This window comes from Bactrocera neohumeralis, unplaced genomic scaffold (genome assembly GCF_024586455.1).
Source record: "Bactrocera neohumeralis isolate Rockhampton unplaced genomic scaffold, APGP_CSIRO_Bneo_wtdbg2-racon-allhic-juicebox.fasta_v2 cluster09, whole genome shotgun sequence".
Classification (NCBI taxonomy): domain Eukaryota; kingdom Metazoa; phylum Arthropoda; class Insecta; order Diptera; family Tephritidae; genus Bactrocera; species Bactrocera neohumeralis.
Window position 1 is genome coordinate 4,811,852 of NW_026089622.1, and position 18,999 is coordinate 4,830,850.

Genomic DNA, 18,999 nt, shown 5'->3' on the forward strand with positions numbered 1-18,999 from the left:
TTTTAGTTGTTGAACCTAGGTGCAATTTTAGTACAATGGGGAAGTGATCGCTTCCATGCAGGTGATCGACTATACTCCATTCGCACTCTGTGGCAAGTGTGTCGGTGCACATTGTAAGATCTACATGGGAAAAAGTGGAGTGAGTGGAAAAGTGTGTCGCGGATCCGTTATTCAAACATATTAAGTTAGAGGAAAGTAAAGCGTCTTCAATGCATTTGCCCCTCTTGTTGGCTATTGGAGAGCCCCATAGTGGACTCCATGCATTAAAATCACCAGCGAAAATTAAAGGAGTAGATGCTTGGTTGATTAATTGCAGGATGTCTGTAGTGGTAAAATGTTCATCTGGTGCAATATAGGTGCAGATAATGGTGATTTTTTTAACTAGGATAATTTCGATCGACATAGCCAGCAAGTTGGATTGAATGGCATTAATTTTGTGTGGAATATCTCTTCTTATGAGAATCGCAATACCTCTTTTACCTGTGCTAATATGTGGAAGATTGTGAAACATGCCAATGTACTGCTTAGGAGTAAAAGCCGACAAGTTGAAAGAGATGTGAGTTTCATTTAAGAGTATAATAGCTGGGGAATGATCTTGTATTAATAATTGAAGCTTATTGTAATTATTAGTGTAGCCGTTTAAATTCCATTGCAATAATGGAATCATAAGATCTATGTAGGAAAAAAAAAAGAAAAAGGGAAACAGAAGAGAGCTAGAATATCAACTCGTATGAGCAGTCAGTTGAAGCTGAGTGTCACCAATTGAGTACTAGTTCAAAAGAGAGTAAAGGCTAAGCGTATTTATTCAGAGTCAATTTCTATTTGTTCAGTATGTTGAGTAGAGTATTGATTATCGTTGGAATTGCTTGTTGTTGGAAAGAGATTTTCGTGATTAGGTGGATTAGACTGCACGGTAGTGTTGGTAGTAGTGTTGTTGAAGTCAGTATATTTATTAAGCGAGTTTAAGGAGTTGTTTAAGTTAGAAATGAGAGAGGCTGTTGTTGGATTGAAAAGTTTGGGATTTAAGAAAGAGGCTTGTTGGGTACAGTTGTCGCTGATATTTTTAGCTGAATGTGAGACGTTGTTGTAGTCTGAACTGATCGATGCAGACTTGTTGATGGAAATATGTTTGTTGTTGGCGTTTGATGAGTGATTTTTTCTAGTTAAAGAGTTTATTGATGAGTTGGGAGCAGAGGTGACCTCTGTTTTGATGTACTAGGCAAGTCATTGTCGGCAATTCTATGAGTATTTTTAGATTTTGTGAAATTGTTGATGGCTGAAATTTTTGTTGGTGTGTTGGATACAGAGGATACCTCTTTTGTAGGTTGAAGCACATGTGCAAAGCTAGCAGTGAGGGAAGGGAGGGAAGTATTTTCTCTATACTTTTTAAGGGCTTCGTGCATACTGCACTTTTCTAGTGTCTTTATTTTTAAAATTTCTTTGGTTTGCATATACTTTGGACACTTATAGTCCGAAGAACGATGCTCGCCAGAACAATTCGCACACATAACTCGGATGCAGTCATTATCGTGTGGAGAAGGGAAATTGCAAATTTCGCATGTTGGGGAACCCTTACAATGTTTTTGCGTATGACCCAATTTTTGGCATGACCTGCAGCGCATTGGATTAGGCACGTATGGTCGCTGCCGTCGCGTAATTCACTAATTTTGTTTATATCTTTGCTCACGGTAAGTAAGGAATTGTAAACACGAAAACAAGAAACCTTCGAAAGGGGTGTAGAATTCTCGTCGGATTTAATCACAATATACTTTGGATCATCACTTTTTATTGGCGGTAAGTCAGGAAAAGCATCTTGCAGTTTTTGATACGATTTTTTACGTTTTGGTTGGGGACCTTGGGCCAGCGCAGCAAACCGGTTATCCCCGAACTGGAAGCCCGCCGGGGGCATAGTGGAAAAGTTAAAATACACTGATATAAGTATTGGATTATATTTCTCACTTAAAATAAGTATTAATCGCGTTACTTAAGTAAGCAGACCGTAGTGCAAAAAAAAAAGAACACCAAAAGAGAGCTATATGAATAGCTATAAACTCAGAGAAAGACGCTAACTCAACTGCTCAGTACGAGGTTTAGTCGGTGACTGTGATTGTATTATTTAATTTTGTCTCTTTGCTGTGTTTGTTTCAACCGTATACATTTATGCAAATAAAAAGATTGAATATTTTGTGACCAAGTATCAATTTATTGTCTTATTTAATTTTCTTTTTTTGCTATACATACATATGTTCAATTAAGTTTTTATTTAAGGAACGAATCCTAAAATACATTCTAGCTCTGAAAAACAATTATTTTACTTTCGAGCTGCAATTTACAAAATTTCTTAAATCTAAGTGCTTCTGGGCGTAATTTGTACATACATATGTATATGCAAATCAGTACCATTTACATCGTCAAATACTGCTTGCAAGGGTCTCACATGTTGATGGAGCACAACATACATATGTATCTGTTGGTTTTGAGAGTCCTCCTTCAGAAAGGTGATCCACCCTAGTATAAGACGAACAATTTTCTGAATTGGCACAAATTTCTTTCTGTCTTTACCGAGTTTGTGGCAGATGTACCCTGCCAAATTCTCAAGTCCGTCGTTGTTGAGAATCTCCAAGTCATCATTTTTTTCAAATGGGTCTGTGGAATTTAGATCAACTGACACACGTTGAAAAATATTACCTGCAAAAATATAATAAACATACATACATACATGCGTATAAATAAATGGAATAAATTGTTAGTTAAGATTATTATTATAATTAGGATGTGCAAAAACTCAGTCATCGACTAACTGTCTCTATCCGCTTTTTCTCTTTTTTCTATTTCTGTGCATACGCATACTTTTGTTTACGTGAACTTTAAAAACACGTGCACCATGGCCCCGGGGCCACCAAACATAAACGCAAATCGATTTGCGTTATTAGATACTAGACCAAAAAGAAAGAAAAACAAAAGTGATTCAAATGCCCTTCAAACCGATTTTCCCCTTCTGCCTGAAACTAAAGTGAATGATCCAAAATTTGTCGTGATTGAATCAACTGATCCCTAAAAGCCTATTTCATCTTACTCGTGCTTTGCAGTTCATCGTGGTATTAAACAAATTAGCAGTGAGGTTCACTCCATTTCTACTCTTCGTGATGGAAAACTACTTATCCTTGTAAAAAGCAATAAAATCGCCGAAAAGTTTATAAAAGCAAAACAACTCGAAAATGTGTGCTCTATCTCAGCCAAGCTACACGAATCGCTAAACTACGTGAAAGGAACAGTGTTTGCCCCATTTCTTAACAATGTAGCTGAAGAAGAAATTGTTAAGGAATTAAGTTCCCAAGGAGTTGTAGCAGCATATAAGTTTAAAAAAACTTTCGACGGTAACCTTCACCCCTCCGGAGTCGTGTTACTCACATTTAATCTTTACCATCTTCCCAGTAAGATCGACATTGCTTGGTGCAAAGTTTTGGTTCGCCAATTTATACCACTCCTCATGCGCTGCAAATCTTGCCAGCTCCTTGGGCATACGAAAAACAATTGTAAACGGTCACCTCTTTGTGCAAATTGTTCCCTACCTCCCCATTCCCCATCTGACTGTGAACGCACTTTCTGTGCTAACTGCGCACAGCCACATCCCTCCTCTTCCAAAGAATGTCCAAAATTTCTACAAGCCAAAGAGATAATAAAAACAAGTAAGGAAGGGCTAAGTTCGGGTGTCACCGAACATTTTATACTCTCGCATGGTAAAGTGATAATCGAGATTTCATAATACGTCATTTACATATTTTTCAAATACCGTATTTTTGTAAAGTTTTATTCCGCTATCATCATTGGTTCCTAATGTTTATACTCGTATTATACAGAGAAGGCGTCAGATGGAATTCAAAATAGCTTTATATTGGAAGAAGGCGTGGTTGTGAACCGATTTCACCCATATTTCCTACATGTCATCAGGGTGTTAAGAAAATATTATATACCGAATTTCATTGAAATCGGTCTAGTAGCTCCTGAGATATGGTTCTTGGTCCATAAGTGGGCGGCGCCACGCCCATTTTCAATTTTTAAAAAAAGCCTGGGTGCAGCTTCCTTCTGCCACTTCTTCCGTAAAATTTAGTGTTCCTGACGTTTTTTGTTAGTCGGTTAACGCACTTTTAGTGATTTTGAACATAACCTTTGTATGGGAGGTGGGCGTGGTTATTATCCGATTTCTTCCATGTTTGAACTGTATATGGAAATGCCTGAAGAAAACGACTGTGTAGAGTTTGGTTAACATAGCTATAGTAGTTTCCGAGATATGTACAAAAAACTTAGTAGGGGGCGGGGCCACGCCCACTTTTCCAAAAAAATTACGTCCACATATGCCCCTCCCTAATGCGATCCTTTGTGCCAAATTTCATTTTAATATCTTTATTTATGGCTTAGTTATGACACTTTATAGGTTTTCGGTTTCCGCCATTTTGTGGATGTGGCAGTTGGCCGATTTTGCCCATCTTCGAACTTAACCTTCTTATGGAGCCAAGGAATACGTGTACCAAGTTTCATCATGATATCTCAATTTTTACTCAAGTTACAGCTTGCACGGACGGACGGACAGACGGACGGACAGACGGACGGACGGACAGACAGACATCCGGATTTCGACTCTACTCGTCACCCTGATTACTTTGGTATATATAACCCTATATCTGACTCTTTTAGTTTTAGGACTTACAAACAACCGTTGTGTGAACAAAACTATAATACTCTCGTTAGCAACATTGTTGCGAGAGTATAATAAAAACGATAGACAAATGCTCAATGGGAGAAACTATAAAAAAGCACAAACAACAACTAAATATAACAAATTCACCCAGCTACTCCTACGCCGGCATTGCATCGAGCGCAAATACTAGCAAAACAAATATAATAATGACAGCAGCTGCAACAAACAATAAAAGCTCTCCCACTTACTCACAGAGCATTAAAAACTCAAATAGTATCAACAACAAAAACTACGAAGAAGCAACCATAGATACGAGTATTGAAAATTCCAATTCCTCTTCCAATCCAATTGCCCCCATTGAACAAATTAATTATTCTGACTCCCATATAGTTAAATCAAACGAAACAGCAAAAGCAAACGATAATATTCCCACAACACAAAATACTAACAAACACAACTTAACTTTTAACTCTCCGACTTCCGAATTCCAACTTAATCTCACTAATCGTATCGAGACAGACACTAACTATAATAGCAATCATTTCTCTTCATCCAATTCACATTCCTCTTCCCCACAATTCCAGTCACTCTTCCAACCTCTCCCATCACTCTCCCAAGTATTAGCTGCTACTATAAACCAGAATACGTCTGATAACGAAATGGAATAAAAAGCAAAACAACAACTAATAAACACTAATAAATACGTATTTGCCTCTCCTTTTACTTTGATTAAGTTTTATGACGTTAAAAATTCTCCAGTGGAATATAAACGGGTATTCCAACAACTATCACGAGCTGCAATTGCTTATCAAAGAGAAAAGCCCAGATGTAATATGTATGCAAGAGACACATATCCCACTAACACCAATATCCAATCCTTTTTATCCCAAACAGTACTTGCTATTTCTCTAACTTAAATAACATCCAAACTAACAAACAAGGTGTTGGTATCCTAATAAAAAGATACATTCCACATGAAGTTATAAATATAACTTCATCTCTATCAACCATAGCACTAAAATTAAATCTGAACTTGCCATTTGGTATAGCAAGTACATACATCCACCCCCAGCAAGTTTTCAGTGAAACCGACTTAAGAAACTTATTTCAGCAATTACCCACCCCCATTTTGTGGACTGGCGACTTTAATGCCTGGAACCATCTGTGGGGCTCACAAAAATCTAATGCCAGAGGATCAATAATTGAAAATTTCATATTAAATCATCACTTGGTGTTATTAAATAATGGATCCCCTACTCATTTTTCAACCCATTCAACATTAACTCACATTAACACATCAACATTAACTCACGTCGACTTGTCTTTAGCTTCCCCTCAACTTTCTCCCAGAATTAAATGGGATATTTCCACTGATCTGAAATGCAGCGACCATTTCCCCATCTCTATCACTGTTTAAACCAACCTCCACCCTATCAAATTGAACCACCGCCCCATAGTCAAATCAGATTTCGCTAAGTGGGATTTATTTCAAGCAGAGATCACAAAAAATATAAAAAGCTCGCCAATCGACAATATCAATCAATAAAGTGCCTCTATTACCAAAATCATACGCTCTGCAGCCAACAAATCGATACCCCAATCTAAAAAGAAGCTTGCTAAGAGCTTTCCAATTTGGTGGAACGCCGATCTTAAATATCTTCGTGACCAGAAAAATAAATATTGGAAGGTTTTCAAAAATTCTATGTCCGACACTAACCTTACCAACTACAAAAAGTCTAACGCGTGTTTTATAAGAGCGGTTAAGGCTGCAAAGAGGAGAAGTTTCGAAGCTTTTACCTCACAAATTAATCCTTCTTCAACCCCAAAAAGAATTTGGTCTCACATAAAACGTATAACTGGCATTCCCCACACTCCTGTCACAACTATTCAAACAAATAATAAAGTCCTGGCCAACTCTGAAGAAATCGCTGATACATTCACTCAACTTTGGGCTCGATACTCCAACGATGACAATTTTTGTGAGGAATATGTCAGGGAAAAGCAACACTGGTTTTCCATGGTGTACGCCCCACAAGGTCTGTCTATGTCTGCGACTTGCGTAGAAAATAAAATCACACTCTGTGAATTGATATCAGCACTTCAACAAGCAAAAGGCAAATCGCCGGGTATCGATCGCATATCGTACCCCATGCTCTCAAATCTGCCCCCAATAGCCAAACAAAGACTACTTTCACTATATAATAGCATTTTTGAAAAAGGTTCATACCCACACCCTTGGCGAATAGCGACGGTCATACCCATTATTAAACCAAATAAGCCTGCCGACTTGCCTTCTTCATACAGACCAATTTCTTTGCTATCCTGCCTCAGCAAAATTTTCGAAAAAATTATTGCAAAAAGATTAATTTGGTTCATTACAAAAAACAAGCACATCAAGCAAAATCAAACCGCATTTAAGAACAAGCGCAGTACTATTGACTCACTTATCCATCTACAGCATTTTGTTTCTAACACTGTTGCAACCAAAAACCATGCCACAATCTTGTCCACCGATTTCGAAAAAGCGTTCGATCGCGTAGGACTTCACGCAGTGCTGAGCCAACTCGCAGCCTTGAAGGTGGGTCCTAAAGCTTTTATGATAGTAAAGGCCTTTCGAGTTCGAGTCAATAATATATTTTCCAATGTAAATTCCCTTAGAAATAGTATACCACAAGGCTCCCCGCTCTTTGTAATTTTATTTATTATTGCTTTCGATAAACTTACCGACATTTGTTTAAATATTAAGAACATTAAGCTAACTTTGTACGCGGATGACGCTATTATTTATACTAATTTAAAAGACCCACTGAAAATTAACGAAGCTTTTGAAAAAATACTTTTAGCATCTATCTCGATTTCAAAATGTAAATTACTACATATTTGCAAAAGGAAAAATTGTAATTATCCTCAACTTATATTTGATAACACTGCAATAGAATCTGTTAATAACTTAAAAATCTTAAGAATTTTTTTTGACAACAAATTCAATTTTAAATACCAATGCCTTAGTCTTCGAAAAAACCTTTTCAAAAGGCTCAATATAACTAAATACTTATCTAGTAAGCGTTCATTTATTCATACAAATACTCTAATTAATATTACAAGAGCTATAATACTCTCTAAAGTCGATTATGGCTTACCGATTTATGGATGGTGTGCCAACACAAATATAAAGCAATTGGAGGCTCCATACCATGCTGCGATTCGCCGTAGCATAAATGCGTTTCCTACATCACCAGTAAAAAGCATCTTGGGTGAAAGTGGTCTACCATCAATAAAAGAGAGAGTTTACGAAACGACGGTCCAACTACTTCCAAAACTGCTAAAGTCGCCGAACGCTGATCTTCATTAAATGCTTAGAAAAGCCGCAAGACACAAAAAAAATTCCAGCTTAAGTCCACGCTTCAACGCTGCCTTGGGTATGGCACAGCCATAAACATACTTCTACCATCCAAGACGAGCAAAATCAACATTCAACCGGAATGGCTAATAAATGAAGTCACTATAGATACCTCATTGCATAATTTCAAAAAATTGAACACCAATAATACCACCTTCCAACAATATTTTCTTGAAATCGCTAACGAATACAAGTGTAAAAAATTTTCGGCTATTTATACTGATGGCTCCAAAGCAACAAATACAGCTTTCGGAGTTACAACATCCAATGGGACAATCATTACCGGCGGAATTCTTCCTTCTCATTCATTTGTTTTCACTGCCGAGGCTTTTGCCATCCACAAAGCTTTAGAATATACCACCCGACAAAAAGGCAAGTTCGTAATCTGCTCTGACAGCTTTTCTTGTCTAAATGCAATCCGTAATATACGCAATAACTCTACAATTATATCAAAAATTCGGGACATATGCATCCAAACCAAACGAAAAATATAGCTTTGCTCTGGGTACCAGGCCACGTCGGAATTGCTGGGAACGAGCATGCAGACAATGCCGCAAAGTACTTTGAGGCAGCACCGACTCTTCCCATGAGTTACATGACGAAAATGATCTTAGAAAACTGTTACAAAAGCATGTACAGGAAAGAAGACGCGCGGACTGGAGAAATTTCCAACACCCGTGTAAAAACTACTACCCACTTCGAAATAAAATTTACTACCCTAGCAATATATTTCGACTGCAATCAACCGTATTTACACGTTTAAGAATCGGCCATACACAAATCACACATCAGCACCTACTCACCGGAAATCCTAAGTCATCTTGCCCCTTCTGCTCCAACACACTATCCGTGGATCACATCTTACGCACCTGTCCAGCTTTAGAGAGTATTAGGCGTAAACACTTTATTTCTGCTCAATATCAAACACTGTTAAAAACACCATCTTTTGAAAATATTACATGTATTTATAATTTTCTAGTGGAATGTAACATACATAATATGATATAATATAGATTTGTTATAATATCGGAGTCGATGGCCAAAGCTGCTCGCACTCCTCCTTATCATTAGGTTTAATAGCCTGTATATTTTTCCTAATAAATGTAATAATAATAAATAATAATGTGCAAAAACTAAGTTTGTATGTTAGTACATATTTGCATTTGTTAACATCAATACATTTTTATATAAGAATGTTTTCTGTAGTTTTAGGTTTATAATATAATTTATTACTTTTTAGAATTTTGGCACTTACTTGGCCGTTGGTGAAAATGCAGCTAAGTTTTTGCTCCAAATTATTTCTGTGGAATTCCGAGGTTTTAATGGAAATCCTAAGGCGTTTAATTTCTGCTGACTGCTCGTTTTTGCACTTCTTTAAAGTTCTAACAACACTATTCAGTCTTTGTCTAAAAATAATAAGAAATACACATACGTAAGTAAGAAAAAGATACTTCATCAATATCAATTAGGACTAACATTTCTGTTTCCAAATGCAGTATTTTCTCGTCTTTCGCATCGATGACCTCCTCTGCTGCAGTTTGAGGTGCATCTCCAACCTCGTCTTCTTGAATTACTTCAACAGGGGCGGCATTCTATAACATTGTTGTTAACATCTCTTTTTTAGAACGAGACTCCATCCTTTTCTGCCGTTCATTAGCCTCTGCAGGAGCAGTGGTTAACGTGGGAATAGCGCTAGGTATCAACTTATTTTCTCGTCTTTCGCATCGATGACCTCCTCTGCTGCAGTTTGAGGTGCATCTCCAACCTCATCTTCTTGAATTACTTCAACAGGGGCGGCATTCTATAACATTGTTGTTAACATCTCTTTTTTAGAACGAGACTCCATCCTTTTCTGCCGTTCATTAGCCTCTGCAGGAGCAGTGGTTAACGTGAGAATAGCGCTAGGTAGCAACTTAGTTGGATTCCGCGAACTTAAACCTGCAAGAGTGTTTGGTTATAAAAGTAAAATTATTGTAATCAAAATGCTATAATTACCCATTTCAAACTGCAAGTTTCTTTCGAAGGCTTCTGGCGCGAAGGGCACTTCACAAATGCATGCATTTTTATACTCTCGCAACAATGTTGCTAAGGAGAGTATTATAGTTTTGTTCACATAACGGTTGTTTGTAAGTCCTAAAACTAAAAGAGTCAGATATAGGGTTATATATACCAAAGTGATCAGGGTGACGAGTAGAGTCGAAATCCGGATGTCTGTCTGTCCGTCCGTGCAAGCTGTAACTTGAGTAAAAATTGAGATACCATGATGAAACTTGGTACACGTATTTCTTGGCTCCATAAGAAGGTTAAGTTCGAAGATGGGCAAAATCGGCCAACTGCCACGCCCACAAAATGGCAGAAGCCGAAAACCAATAAACTGTCATAACTAAGCCATAAATAAAGATATTGAAGTGAAATTTGGCACAACGGATCGCATTAAAGAGGGGCATATTCGGACGTAATTTTTTTGGAAAAGTGGGCATGGCCCCGCCCTCTACTAAGTTTTTTGTACATATCTCGGAAACTACTATAGCTATGTCAACCAAACTCTATAGAGTCGTTTCCTTCAAGCATCTCCACATATAGTTCAAAAATGGAAGAAATCGGATAATAACCACGCCCACCTACACCATACAAAGGTTATGTTGAAAATCACTAATAGTGCGTTAACCGATTAAAAAAAAACGTCAGAAACACTAAATTTTACGGAAGAAATTGCAGAAGGAAGCTGCACCCAGGCTTTTTTTAAAAATTGAAAATGGGCGTGGCGCCGCCCACTTATGGACCAAAACCCATATCTCGGGAACTACTCCACCGATTTCAATGAAATTCGGTATATAATATTTTCTTAACAACCTGATGACATGTTCGAAATATGGGTGAAATCGGTTCACAACCACGCCTTCTTCCAATATAACGCTATTTTGAATTCCATCTGATGCCTTCTCTGTATAATATATACATTAGGAACCAATGATGATAGCGGAATAAAACTTTACACAAATACGGTATTTGAAAAATATGTAAATGACGGATAATGAAATCTCGTTTATCACTTTATCATGAGAGAGTATAAAATGTTCGGTGACACCCGAACTTAGCCCTTCCTTACTTGTTAACATTAATTTTGTCCGTATGACGACAAAAATGAATCCATTGTTTTACTATTGTTTTATCTTTAGGGAAATGGAAAAATCTCCAATTTGTAGCACAATTTTTACCATTATTATTATTTCACCCGAACACTGCGCAACGCATTTTAAAACATATAAAATTTCGCAATTAATACAACACTTGAAAGCACAATCGAACTCACTTTCAAAAGCGCGGTCGAATAATAAGTCAACCGTGACGTCAGCAAGAACAGCTGACTGAAAGCCAACATGCGCATTGCGCAATCTTGTTTCCATCATTCTTGTTACAAAATTATCCAGTTCCGCAATTGTTTGAAATTGGTGATAGTAAAATACAAATCGCAAATCGGATTGATCAATATACCGAGCAATTTTTGTACAATTGCACAATCGATAGATGAATTGACTGACCGCGCGATTCTGTACTGTGATACAGTCTCAAGTCTATAAATTGGAGATTTTAAGTTACAGACAATTCTTGTGACTTGAGACGATTTTGCTATTCTGTAAGTGACAGTCACAAAAACTATAACATTTCATTATTCAGAGATGTTTTCATACTTGAAAGAAAATAAATATGTCGATAACAAATATTATATTTTCTATAAAATACTCATAAACACAATTACCAATAAGAATAAAAAGATATGTTAATTTTGTTTCAGAATAGTTACGAAATTTATGTAAAATTGATTTATTCTTAACCTTTTCGTGTTTGAGTTGATTACAAAATTTAAAAAAAGGACAATCCATTAATATCTATAATCTATTCAGCATATTCAAAATGGCAAACAAGAGTTCTTTTTAGTTTTGTGACCTGCTAACTATCAGGTGACAAATTTGAGACAATATTTTGAGACTAAAGCTGGAGACTATTAAGTGAATAGTAACTAGTCACCAATTGAGACTTTACCTCAAAATTTCTTAAATAGTGACTAGAGATTGCTTACAGAATTCCGCTATAAGACATAAAAATCAATTGATAGTGTTATAAATCAAGATGAAGCAAGGAATTATCCAATTGAATTTTTAAATTCATTGGAACCGGCTGGTATGCCACCGCATTGCTTGGTTGATTCTTTGATTACATTATTGCAAAATGTTAATCAACCAAAGATGTGTAATGGCATCAGTTTGGCAGAGACTGCCGAAGTTGAAGCTATGATCTTAGCTACAAAATCAAAAGGAGAAGTTTTTTTTGATACCGCGTATCCCTGTAATTCCTAATGATATGTCTTTTCAATTCAAACGGCCACAATATCCTGGGCGTTTATCATTCCAAAGTCAAACATATAACGTTTGTCGTGTGAATTTGGAGGGATCATGTTTTTCACATGACCAACTTTACATAGCGAAGTAAGTACCGGGCCGACACACAATTCCTTTCAGCTAAAATATTTTACATTTTAAATCATAACCATTTGATTTAAATACACATTATAACCGTGTAGGTTTTTTTTTAAGTAGGGGAAGCGTCAAAAGCTGGAGTGCGGAACTTTAATACGCTAAACCTAACCTACTCACAACTCCCGACTTTCCCACGGAAACACCTGATTAAGTAAAGTCAAAAGCTTATCAATATGACAGCAGCGGTGGGAAACCTAAAGCAAAGAACCTACAGATTGATACCGGACAACCATTCGTGGATCGACAGACGACATGGGGACCTGGATTTCTACCTAACCCAAATACTAAGTGGACATGGGTGCTTTAGAAGCTACCTGTACAGATTTCAGCACGATATTAGTCCGACGTGTTCAGAGTGCTTTGAGCTTGTATTCTTTTATAACCGTGTGGGTGAAGACCTGGAAATGTTTAATGTCCTACCTCCGCCTTGCAGGGCAATATTAATCGTTTGTTTCGTCACCAAACAAAATGTTACGAGAAGTAAACAAAATCTTCTAACAATTTTTGACGTTTCTTAACATGAATTCATGGCAACCACCTATAATAACATAATCATATGAACTATGCTAAATATTTTAGCCCTCAAATTTTTTTGTTTTAGCCTACAAAGTTACGTACCTAATTGATATAAAAAAACTGAGTGCTAAAATATTTAACATTATGTTTTACTTTAGAATTTTTTTTTCAAATATAATGTAGATAAGTACCTTAACAAATATAAAAAAAGAAATAATTTTGTCCTTTCTATTCTTTTTACATATTTGCGAATTTTGGAGGAAAATTTTCAAGCCGGACTCCATCACTATTCCGTTCTTAAATTATAAAAATTTGAATTACATAAAACAAATACTTCGTAATTAATTAATTAATTTAAAATATTAGTATCAACTTAGCTTACATATACATTTGTACAAACAGTGTGTGTATTAAGAAATAGTAAATAAATAAAATTATTAGTGTAAAATATACGAAGTATAAAGATATAAACTATATATAAACCATATGTCAGTAAATATATAAATATTAGGAAAGTTTATATACTTTTAAACTTGGCTAATATTATAACTTACATGCGTATACATAATACTCCTAGTTTTTCTTTCTATTAAGGAAGTATTCTGGTCTAGAAATTAAAAGAAATCGAATTTTTGAAGTTGTACTTCTTATACGAGTTCGGAAAAGGTTGCGATAGATTCAGGTTGCACAACCTTGCTCAATATGAATCTACGCAACCTTGTCTGCGAAGATGTTCGAGCAGCAAGCGAAGCGGTGACAATCGGCGATCGTTTGTTCGTTTCTTTCGGCACAGCTCGGCTTTTATACCAACAACACAATGTTGACATGCTTATGCTGTTGTTGTTTTGGTAGAACAATGTTTCAATTTTTGGTTGGTGACATATTCAATTAAAAATAAATTCTGTTGGGATTCGAACCTACGTGCTCGTCGTAACTTTTGAAGCGCTTACCACCTCGACCAGCATTGACTCCTGTATTGCGTTGTCCTAATTATGGTTTGGTTATGCATGAAAGAAATATACAATGGATCGCCGATTGTTACCTCTTTCCTTGCTGCTGCTGCGCATATGTATGTATGTAGGCTTGTTCATTATTGAAGTTATACTGCTTTTTCTTTCCTTTGTCTTTCATTTCTGCGAATTCTCAACTATTTTATGTGCCCTTTTGTTGAAATACCCTGCGTTGGTCTTTGAAAAATTAAGACTATACTTCACTACAGAAATGATCCTGTGAAGTACGGTCTTCATTTACATTTTTTGGAAATCGACCCACGATGACGAAGTATTTTCGTTTTATCTGACAGCGTGAGGTTAAGAATTTCATTTCTAATTTTGTCTTGTGGCATATAAGAAATGATGTTTCTTCGAAAATCATTCGCTTACATGAATGAATTCCTTTTGGTTGAAACGCTCTGCGTTGGCCGTTGAAAAGTTAAGACTATACTTCTCAGGATCATTCATTTCTTCAAAGAAACTAATGACATTTAGAAATATGCATATTAGGATGATTCAAAAAAAATTTTTTTTTTTTTTTTCAATTGGTACCCGCAAAAGTTGGTTCCTAGACACCTCTAAGAAAGCCTCTCCAAATATGAGTTTTTAATTGTAACGGGAAGGACCTCCGCCTAACGGTTTTCTATCTTTTCTTATTATCAGATAAAAAAATTTATATCTCGCTTCCAACTACTTGAAAAAATATCTTGTTAATAGGTTTTGTAGGAAATTGAATGCTCCAAAATATGGTCTCTTATGATTTTTTCGTAAACCCAACCGTTTAAAAGATATTAACGGTTGAAATTTGACTATTTTTGGAAAAATTCTTTATTTCTTATGAATTTTATAACTCAATGAAAAAAAATTATTATGAATGATGAAACACATTTGTGTTTTTTCTACTCAAAGTTCCTTCATTTACACTTTGCTTTATTCTTCATTTTATGTGCATAATAAATTTATAAAATGTGAATTCAACTTTTCTAGTTTTCTTTCATATAAAATGGTATGCATTTCTTGGAATATCACTAAGAAGTATAACTTCATCCGCGCGTAGGGACTCCACGCACCTTTTTTTATATTTTAACCTTTTTTTATAGTTTAACTTTTCAAGAATATGTGTACAAGAGGATTTTTCAAAATTCAAATTATTTTCGGAGATATAGGCATTTTCTGACCCGGCATCCAAACTGGTTCGGCCAGAACTAATCGAACAAAAGACTTTACGCGAAACTTTAAACGCGTTTTTCTCAAAACTGACTTTTTCGGAACGATACCCACGATTTCTCAGGTTCTACTGGACCGATTTACTTGAAATTTTTACAGAGTCTTCTTTATAGGCTTTTCTATTGTTGGAACTAGCCCCATCCCCAAATTTTTATTTTTAATATTTTTAAAAAATTCGAAATAGTTAGAAAAAGTGATCCAAAAAAACTTTTTTTTGTAGGCAGTCGCCATTTTGTGAAAGAAATTTTTCCCACTTTCCCGTAGTTCCGGCCGTTGCGACATTATTCTAGATTAATATTTTTTTTTTTTTTTGGTTTCAGATAACTAGGAGGGTTGAAATCATGGGTATGGTCACGTGGAAATTTTTAGAGACCCCTCACTTCGTCAGCTCATAATAAACAAATAACTAATAGAAAAATGGATAGTAGAAATATTAATTGCATTAATTGGAGCATTTGTATAATTCAAATATCATATTGCAAATTACAAAAAATTAAGGTAAGTAAGTTATAGATGATTAACTTTACTTTAAAGATATGCAGTTAAATAGTGTATATATTTAATTCAAAAAGTTGTGTTTAGATTCTGCATTTGAGTGAAATATATAATTGGTGCGTTATATATAAATATATATACATACATATATGTGTAAATGTAAGAAATGTGTTTAAATGAGTTAAGCATCCATCCACTCTACCCGGAAAAAGTGGCAGACACTAATAAAGCTCTGCTCAATACTACCATAGTCGATGACACCACACTCGTACACAACACAACTCATTACACTACATCAACCCACTCGGCATAAAGGATGGTCCCCTAAGCAGATTCATCACATTCGTTTACACAATTCGTCAAACACTATTCGCTCATCAACTTTCATCTGCAAGATTTTCGCTTACACACTCGCCGCGTTAACGATTATACAACTTACGGATCCTGAGTGCGTTAATTCGAGTCATCAGTAATCCAGAGCGCGCATACATCGCCTCGCATTAATTCATATTGTACATTTATCCCATATTTTGTGATTAATTAAAACCATTTTAAATCTAAATTACATTCGCATTCTGTTTTTAATAAAGTGGTAGTGAGTGCATTATTGGAAAAGGCAACTAGTGGGTGTAGAATTAAACAAAATGTAAAATCCATTTTGAAAGGAATTGTTACATATATAATTATGTCGACTTTAGTATACCGTCGCAAGATTTCGGGAATAAAATGGGTATGGTCGGATAGAGGAGGTTCTCCAGATAAATATTTCAATCCTTTAGTTTGTGTTAAATAAATATAATTGAACAATAAGTTTAATATTAAATTTTATATTTAGGTACACCTGTAAGAAAATGAAGTAGTTTAAGATTAAGGTAGGTTAGATATTAAATATAAGTATTTTTCCATACCTATAGATGAAAAGTTTCTTTTAGTTCCAACTTTTTTATGATTTTTCAAAGGATGAATTTCGATGACCTTGTGGAAGAAATGGATTCGTAAATGGAATGCTCACAATCGTTGAGCCCCCATAGAGGTTGTATTGAACATAAATATTTTGCTTTTTCTAATAATACTTTTTTACAGATACAGTGTTTAAAAAAATATCTTATAATCTCATTTGCGCTGCTTCAGAAGAACCATCAAACATTGTGGTACCGTCACCATCGTCTGGCGGCCATGCAGGTATAATGTATTAATACAAAAATATATTAGTATTTGCTTTAAAAAAATACATTTATGTATTTCAGATATAATCCAGAAGCTGGATGCCATTGAGACCCGTCTCAATGCTATTGAAAAGTCCCTAAAAGACAAAGTAAGTAACGCAGTATTACATTACCAAATCAAAACAGAAGCTAATTTTTATATTTTATTTTTACATTTTAATTTTCTAGATGCACAAATTAAACTATTGCGCGAGTGCCGCGTCAGAGCGGCAAAGACGCACCATTCAATTAGCCGCATCACTGGTGAATTGGAGGACGATCATTACGTGGAGCTCGCTTCGAAACTGCCCATGTCATCGGAAGAGCACGTGCGCTTCGTGGAAGACAAACTTTCACAAAAGGAAAGCACGGATGCTATGGTAAATATTTCGTTTTTAAATATTGTGCGATTGTAATATAATTTACTGTATTTTTTTTTTGTACAGATGCGGCTAATATTGAAGTCAAAGGGCGCAAAAGGCAGTGTGGACGGCGTACTGGGTGGTATGTTTTCTGACGATCTAATGTACCACTACAATTTAGAGGGGCGCAAGGAGAAGGAATCCCTACTAAAGCTAAAGTGCGTAGGGTTAGTTTTTGGTAAGCTTTTTTACTGATATATATTTGAATGCTTTAACTTATATCGTTTCATTTTAGATATATTTCATGACAAGGATAAAAACACTATCTGTGGGGAGTTCCTGAAATTTGTGGCCTTAAGCCACAACCGTTTTAAGCAAAAAAAGCATAAACTTAAGGCAAAAGTAATATATGTAAGTTTTCTTATTATTACTTATATATATTAGTTTTAAGTTGTAAGTTGAAGTTTCTAATTTTACTGTTACAAATATGAATTTTTAGAGTTATAATTTTTATACTGAAATACGCTTAATTTGTATTATTTTTCTGCCGAATGTAATAATAATAGGCAAATTATTAGTTTAAGTAAATATTAGATTTTTTTATTTTATTATTAAATAAAGCGAAAAAATAAAAAAACTGAACTTTATGTAAAACAATTGAATTTGCTAGAAGTAACAAATGGGTAACAAATAATCTTGTTACTGCTTATTCCTTCTAACATGTTTATATGTTATAGGTAACAAACTGATAACGAAAATAATAACACTAACAGATATTCGGGTAACAAATACTTTTTGTTATCCATAACACATAGGTAAGCTATGCGCTAACAAAAGAATTTGTTACCCGTAACATACTGTGAAGAGATTTGCTAACAAATGTATGTATTCTGTTAGAACAAGGCAGCATGCGATAATTGCCATTGGTTAGAGCGAGATAACCATTGAACATTAAATAGCTACCTGTTACTTTTTTCCCACTCTCTGAACAAAAGTAACAAATATTTTACCGAATGCAAAAGTGAACAATAACAAGTCGCTTACACGTTTGCTAACAGCTACCCAGTGGCGTAGCTACAACTTCGGGCGCCCAGGGCCAAGGATGTTCTGCCGCCCCCCTTTATTTACCTACCTACAAGTTTCATGAGGTGGTTCGAACAAAAGTGAATTTTTACAAAATACCTCCGATATTAATTATATAAAATTTAGGAACGCCAAGCTAATTCTGAAGTTCCAAAATTCTCACAATACGGTTTTTGAGGAAATTGATAGTAAATTTAAAAGACATCTTATTAAAAGCCATATGTAGAAAAAACTCATTTTTGCCTTATATCTTGTACACTTTTGACACAATTTGCAGGAATTTTTGCACGAATTGGAGTTTTTAAATACCATTTTGCCGCCCCCAAGAAGTTGCGCCCGGGGCGACGGCCCCCTCCGCCCCTCCCTAGCTACGCCACTGCAGCTATCCGTCTTGCAGGGGTAAGTAAGAAAGACAAAAACTGTCGAATTTCAAGCTTATCGAAATTTTAATGTTTTAAAAGAGAAAAGACGATACACAATTT

The 18,999-nt window shown here is 35.6% G+C and overlaps 1 protein-coding gene and 1 long non-coding RNA gene across 2 annotated transcripts; one reads left to right on the forward strand and one right to left on the reverse strand.

The window, feature by feature from the left end:
* Positions 1-2,257: 2,257 nt before the first annotated feature.
* LOC126764030 (uncharacterized) lies at positions 2,258-9,773 on the reverse strand. Its single transcript, XR_007667791.1, has 3 exons — positions 9,576-9,773; positions 9,355-9,505; positions 2,258-2,688 (listed from the first exon to the last, which is right to left on the reverse strand). It is a non-coding gene; the product is annotated as an uncharacterized LOC126764030 (long non-coding RNA).
* A 7,093-nt stretch (positions 9,774-16,866) lies between these two features.
* LOC126764414 (uncharacterized) lies at positions 16,867-17,884 on the forward strand. The gene is made up of 7 exons (XM_050482103.1): positions 16,867-16,900; positions 16,999-17,049; positions 17,115-17,186; positions 17,262-17,452; positions 17,519-17,672; positions 17,730-17,836; positions 17,879-17,884. The coding sequence occupies exons 1-7, from the start codon at positions 16,867-16,869 to the stop codon at positions 17,882-17,884; spliced, it is 615 nt and encodes a 204-aa protein (XP_050338060.1).
* The last annotated feature ends 1,115 nt before the right edge of the window (positions 17,885-18,999 follow it).